At 37.5% G+C, this 7,240-nt stretch overlaps 1 protein-coding gene across 10 annotated transcripts in view; it reads left to right on the forward strand.

Annotated features, from left to right (window-relative positions):
- ZMYM5 (zinc finger MYM-type containing 5) overlaps window positions 1-1,849 on the forward strand; it is a 41,405-nt gene extending 39,556 nt beyond the window's left edge. For all 10 annotated transcript variants that reach the window (XM_045844861.1, XM_045844855.1, XM_045844857.1 and 7 more), the window contains exon 9: window positions 232-1,849. In XM_045844861.1, the coding sequence (XP_045700817.1) occupies window positions 232-984 (753 nt within the window). In that variant the 3' untranslated portion in view covers window positions 985-1,849. The remainder of the gene's footprint in view (window positions 1-231) is intronic.
- The last annotated feature ends 5,391 nt before the right edge of the window (window positions 1,850-7,240 follow it).

The following is a 7,240-nucleotide window of genomic DNA, read 5'->3' on the forward strand; positions in this document are numbered from 1 at the left end:
CGTAGGAAGAGTCCTGTTTTACCATATGTTTGCCAATAGCTGTCTTGATATTATAGCCATCCTAGAGGTTATGAAGTGGAGTGGAATGTGTTGGTTTTGATTTGTTCATTATGACTAATGATGAACGTCTTTTCATTGCTTACTAGGCACTTTTACACATACTAAATTTTTTCAGTGTTAACATTTTTAAGATAAAATTATAATTTCTTTCTTATTGTTTCTTATCTCTAGATGCTAGAAACAAAATCAAAAAAATTGTCCATATCAGAAAACAGAAAAAGGAATGCTGTTAGAGAAGAAAATGGAAGAAAATTACATGGGTCATTTAATATACTTTTGGAAAAAGTAAAGGGAATACCAGAAAAAAAAGAAAAGACTTCAGAGTCACAGGTGTCAGCAGAGTGCAACGCAGATGCAACACTAACCAGACAGGATGTGAATTTACCTGCATCTGTGTCCACTATAGCTGATACATTTCAAGAGCAACTAGAAGAGAAAAAATCAGAAGATTCCACTCAACCAGTTGTGCTTTCTGCAGATCCAGGCGCATGGCCCCGAGTTTTGAATATTAAACAACGGAATATTCTTGTTGAAAATGATCCACCTCAAGTAAGAAATTTTAACTTTCCAAAAGACAATACAGGAAGGAAGTTTTCCGAAACTTATTATACACGAATTCTTCCAAATGGTGAAAAAACTACTAGATCCTGGTTACTTTATTCAACCTCAAAAGATTCTGTGTTTTGTCTATATTGCAAACTCTTTGGAGAGGGAAAAAATCAACTGAAGAATGAGAATGGGTGCAGGGATTGGCAGCATTTATCACATATTCTTAGCAAACATGAAGAAAGTGAAATGCACATCAGCAACAGTGTTAAGTATTCAAAACTAAAATCTGATTTGAAAAAAAAAACTGTTGAAGCCACAGGTCACAGAGTACATAAGAATGAGAACAATGAGGGTGTACTGTTGCTGTACACATGATATACCTGACAGGATCTTACGTTCAACTCAGGATATCTGTACCTAATAGTCAGTACCATTGTGTTGTGAGGCTCCTACACAGAGTAACTCAAGTGTTCATTAGCAATAAGCATAATAGCAAATAAATAGTAAAGAATGTTTCTTTCCAAATTCTAAAGCTAGTTGGATTCAATAGTGATTAATGCAGGTTTCTATAAAGGAGTTGTTAATTTTTTCAGACAGTTAATTCACACCTTTTTAAAATGGCATTTGATAGATTTGGTTAATTTTCTGTTCTGATTTCCTTGAAAGAGGGAGAAAAAGATTTAAGTTTTTCAATACCAGTTTGAACAAAATACTTTGTGAAAAATACTTTTGTGAATACTTTTCTTCATCATTATTAAGATAAAAGCATCAGCCCTGACCTATGTGGCTGAAGTTGGTTGTGTGTCATCCTATGAAGCAAAGGGTCCTCCTCAGTTTGATTCTTGGTTAGGGCATATGTCTGTGTGTGTACAAGAGGCAACTGATTGATGTTTCTCCCTCATATTGATGTTTCTCTCCCTCTTACCCAATAAATATAAAAATAGAGATAGATAATTTAATTAAAAACATCCAGAAGCCATTTAAAAACAGACTGAGATATGAAACTGCAGCTTTTTACTATTAAACCAAATACTCATGGTTTATTTCTTTTATTTGAGCAAAATAGCATCATCATTTGTTAAATAAAATTTTAAGGTGGTTAATTTGCATTTTATTGGTTCTGTTTTAATTGGTAAATGTTTTAGTTTTTATTATGTGAGAACTATAAGCATAAAGTGTATACCTATTTTTATGTTGGTACATATACAAAAAATATGAAAATAAAAATATATTAAGTTAACCTTTAGGTATTGTGGCATTTTTTTTCTGAAGGAGATTTTATCCTTGAAATCTGAGAGGTACTGATGAAAATTAAGAATCTCTTTTTTTCTCAGGTGGTCAATCAGTGTTCCCATAACTGTATATGTAGTATATCTCCCGTTGTTTCTGGTTTCTGATACCAATTTTATCATATATTAAGTTCTTATATGTACTTTAACCTGTCTCATGGCTTTTCCCAGCAAACATATGAGCAGAGCAAGATGTATTATTCTTGAAGGGGCTGACACTTAGGGTACTTGTTGAATGTCAATGAGGCCTGTGCTGGAACACCCAGGGAAATAATTAATTTATAACTTTTTTTTGCAGTGATCATATGAGTCTTTCAGACTTGGATCTGAATGAGCCTTTGGGATGCTTCCATAAATCCACTTTGCTCTCAGAGGCCCATGATGATATCCTAGAAAATATAACAAGTTGTTCTGAAGTTCCTTTGCAAATGGTTAATATACTTAATTCATTAAAGCTAGAGTTAATTCAATGGCAGATTTGTTCTGTGATTATATTAGATAAACTGTTGATTAGCTGAGCAAAGTAATTAAATCAGCCAGGGACCACTTAAATAATTTAGTAAGGTGATCAAATTTATTCAGTGAGAAAACAAAATTAAATCCTCACCTTAAAATCCTTTTGTTCTTACTACACACCTGTCAGGCACCATAAACACTTCATGTAGTAATAAGTTGAATGTAAAAAATTCAAAAGGCAGTCCTGGCTAGTGCCGCTCAGTGGACTGAGTGCCGGGCTGCAAACCAAGGGATTGCCAGTTTGATGCCTAGTCAGGCCACATGCCTGGGTTGTGGGCCAGGTCCCCAACTGTGGGTACTGAAGAGGCAACCACACATTGGTGTTTTCCTCTCTCCTCCCTCCCTTCCTCTCTCCAAGAATAAATAAATAAATAAATGTTTAATTTTTTTCAAAAGATGTAGATACTGGGTTTATCTGTGTTCACTAAATTTCAACTTTACTGCTGTATATGATGTTTTCCATAATGAAATGTTGAAGGGAAAATTAACTGTAAATTCAGGAGATAAAATTATCTCTAGGCAGAGGAATAACTTTTTTTTTTTTCATTGTAAAATTAGAATGTGTTTGTTATAAAGAAGGAAGGGACAATATACAATGCAAAGTGCAAGTTCTGTTTCCTGTGATGTGAAATATACCTAGAGTTTGTTTCCCATTTTTTTAGTTTCACCCAGTAAAGGCATTAGGAAAATGTATCTCCTACCACTAATTTATACTCAAAATTAGGAAGGACAATTCAGAATAACAGTTCTCAAGAAATCATAATTTATTTTCTCACAAAGTAGAAGTGAATTTTTTTTCATAGACCTCAATTTCAGAATTGCCATCTTAAAAATTCTTAGTGGGAAGAAAAAATTCTTAAAGTGGGCCATTTTCTTCCTGTGATCCCCTGGCCCACCATTGCTCAGTGCTATAAGCTAGTGAGAGTTGCTAATAGCTACTTTATGCGTACAATTTGCTACATAGATACAAAAGTGAGTAAGAGGTTGAAGAGCTCAAGCAATTTGGTAGAATAGTGCTATACCTATTTAGGTCATATCATTCACCTATTTCAAAGCTTTGAAGATTCCCGCTGCTTCTAGTTTAAAACTCCAACTTATGATATAAGAAAGGTAGCTACAGTCATCAATGGCAGGTAATAGGGAAAGTTGTAGACAGAACATGAAATACAAAATTTTAGAAATGGAATAGTCCTCTATAGTGCTGAATTATAGTGTGAACATACCAGGATGAAATTAGGAATTTGACATTTTAACTGGACTGAAAGGAAAATCTGGGTCAGATACACTTGTATATGAGAAAACCAGGAGTTTGTTTGAGGAGAGAGCATAATATTGGGGACTAGAGATGATTTTCAAAAGCTTGTAGCTATCGTTACTGTGAAAAGAATTAGCCAATGGCATTTTACGAAGTTTAAGGACAAACACTAAATCATCCAATATAAAGGATGGCCACCCTGGCTAGTGTAGCTCAGTGGACTGATGCTGGCCTGAGAAGGAAAGGGTCCCTGGTTCAATTCCCAGTCAGGACAGTTGCCTGGGTTGTGGGCCAGGTTCCCAGTTAGGAACACATGAGTGGCAGCCACACATTGATGTTTATCTCCCTCTCTTTCTCCCTCCCTTCCTCTATATGTAAGTAAATAAATAAAATCTTTAAAAAAAGAAAAAGGGTGGTCAAGTGCTGTGTAATGGGTGATCAGCAGACACTGCAGAGTATAAGGACCTAGCAGCATCAACCAGTCTAAAGAGATAGAAAGATGATAAATAGATGAATAATAGAGCCACATTAAAATGGACCCTGGGTTGACATGCCAGAGGAACTGTCTTGTATGTCTTATGCCTCAAACCTTGAAATGTTAAAACAAGGTTGGCAAAATAACCTTTGAACTGAGCCTAAAGCAATATTATGTTCCAAAAAAAATGTTCACAAAGATAACAAACACCTCTTATGACTTCTAGAAGATGGCTATAAGACTGAAACTTAAAAACATAGTTTAGAACTAACATTGCTATGTTAGCTTCCCTACACCAATAGAAATGCCTTCCTTCTATTGATGTAATTGTTCCCCTTCCTCTCCTCTTTGTCTCCTAATTAGAACACTGTTTGGGCTTCTGCCTGAATCAATGTGTCCTGAATAACCTATTCTTTGATCTTCAAGTAAACGTAAGTTGTCCTGGCTGGTGTGGCTCAGTGGATTGAGCATTGGCCTGCAAACTGAAGGATCACAGTGTGATTGCTGATCAGGGCACATGCCTGGGTTGTGGGCCAGATCCCCGGCTGGGGCCATGTAGGAGGCAGCCAATTGATGTTTCTCTCTCACATCAATATTTCTCTCACTCTCTTCTCTTCCCCTTTCTCTAAAAAAAATGTGTGTTGCTACTCCCTTTGAAAGGCTTTTTTATTTGTAAGTTAAAAGAACCTATAAGAGCCTGTGAAATGTAGCCCATGTTTGAAGGTCGAAGAACATGGGAACAGACAAGTTAAGAAACAACAGTGCAGCCCCTGCTGGTGTGGCTCAATGGATTGAGCACTGGCCTAAGAACCACAAGGTTGCTGGTTCAGCTCCCATTCAGGGCACATACTTGGGTTGCATTGCAAGTACCCAGTTAGGGGCATGTCAGACACCAACCAATGTTTCTCTTCTGCTCTTCCTCCCTTCCCCTGTAAAAATAAATACATAAAACCTTAAAAATAAAAGCAACTGTGCAAAGTAAACAAACAGAATAGACTAGGAAGAATAGGTAATGGGAACACTTTGATGGTTACCATGTGGGAGTGGGTTTAGGGGATGGGTGAAAAAGGTGATGGGATTAAGAAGTAAAAAGTAACAATAGTCATGGGATTGTAAAAAAGTACAGCATAGGGAGTATAGCAAATAATATTCAAGGAACTATGGTGTCAGATATGTTGTGGTCAGTGATGTGGGCTGTGAAAGAATTCAAAGAAGAAAAGGTAGAGAGCAAGGTTTTATTCACATTCCGAGAGAGGAAAGGGGCATGCTGTGGAAAGAGGCACCAGCAGTGACATGTACAGACTTGGAATTTTTACTGTATTTTCTTTTGCCTGCAGCTGTGGGGGTAGGGGATGTGGTTAGTCACATTCTGTTCTTGCTTGCCGGTAATTTCCAGTCCTGGAACATAAGCTCAGAAAAGTAAAATGCCAGTCAGGCCTGTTTGGCAAATGGTGCCAGACACCAAATGGCACCACCTTTATCCTTTCATTTCCCCTTCTCATTTTAAAAGTATTTTATTCCTAATGAACTGGCCAGGTTCTGGTTCTGGGGAATAGGAATGAAGTTCTCTTTTTCTGTATCTGCTTCAAGCAGGTTAGGGTCATAGGGTTGTTCCTGCCTGTGGGTCCAGGTAAGGGGAAGAGGGTGGACTTGGACAGCACAAAAAGTGTGAGCTGTGTCTGGAGGCTGTTTGTGGAGGGAATCTCTCAGGGCCTGGATGCTCCATTGAATGAAGGATATGAGGTATTTGAGGAGACATGGTCAAAAAGCAAGAATTAAAAAAGGCTGCTATAGGTCCTATTAAGGGAGTTAGCCAGGAAAACCAGGAGCAGATACTGGTCTTAAAATCCCAAAAAGCGAGAGGCAGAATAGTATGTAAATTCTCTATGGCTGACACTGCATCAGTATCTCTCAATAATTCCAAGTCAAAGGAAAGAAGAAGAAAGAAGGAAGGAAGGAAGGAAGGAAGGAAGGAAGGAAGGAAGGAAGGAAGGAAGGAAGAGAAAGAAAGAAAAAGAAAGAAAGAAAGAGAAAGAAAAGAAAAAAATATTAGCTTGGCAGAAAACTAGAAATATTGGGATTTAATTTAGTTTGCGGGTGACAATTGAACATCACATATAAATTGCGATTTCCATTGAAACACAATTTCTCACCCTAAAATCACCCTCATTTTATCAAAGAGACTGTATTAAGTCAAGTTTCTATTTGGCCTGATTATTTGCATGAACATAATAAGAATTGTCATTGGTTACATAGGCTCTTTCAAATCTGCTTTGCTGGAATTTCAGAAGGAACCTTCAGATGGAGCTTTAGTTAGCTCTTCAGGGCACAGAAGCCAAGCCATACAGTTGCCATCGAGATTTGTCTGCAATACTTATAGTTTTGGATGGATTCCTGAAGTTTTTAAGGTCCCCAAAATGCCTTCAGATTCCTCCCTTGCCATTTTCAGGAAAGCAACCTTCATTCCCTACCTGGAAAGAGACTGCCATGAACCACATGACAAAGCAAGGTACCAGGCCATTTCTCCCAGGAACTCTTATTGGCTTCAAAAACCACAATGAGATACCACTTGACACCAGTCAGAATGGCCACCATAAACAAAGCAACAAACAAGTGTTGGAGAGGTTGTGGAGAAAAGGGGACCCTAGTGCACTGTTGGTGGGAATGCAGACTGGTACAACCACTATGGAAAGCAGTATGGAACTTCCTCAGAAAACTAAAAATGGATCTGTCTTTTGACCCAGAAATTCCACTGCTGGGACTATATCCTAAGAACCCTGAAACACTAATCCAAAAGAACCTATGCATCCCAATGTTCATAGCAACACAATTTACAATAGCTAAGTGCTGGAAGCAACCTAGATGTCCATCAGTAAATGAATGGATCAAAAACCTATGGTATATTTACACAATGAAATTGTATGCAGCAGAAAGAAAGAAGGAGTTCCTACCCTTTGCAACAGCATGGATGGAGCTGGAAAGCATTATGCTAAGTGAAATAAGCCAGGCAGTGAAAGATAAATACCATATGATGTCACCTTTAACAGGAATCTAAACAACAAAACAAAGAAACAAGCAAAAGATAGTCAAAGACAC

The sequence above is a fragment of the Phyllostomus hastatus genome, unplaced genomic scaffold (genome assembly GCF_019186645.2).
Source record: "Phyllostomus hastatus isolate PE091 unplaced genomic scaffold, TTU_PhHast_1.1 phas_contig_41, whole genome shotgun sequence".
Taxonomy (NCBI): domain Eukaryota; kingdom Metazoa; phylum Chordata; class Mammalia; order Chiroptera; family Phyllostomidae; genus Phyllostomus; species Phyllostomus hastatus.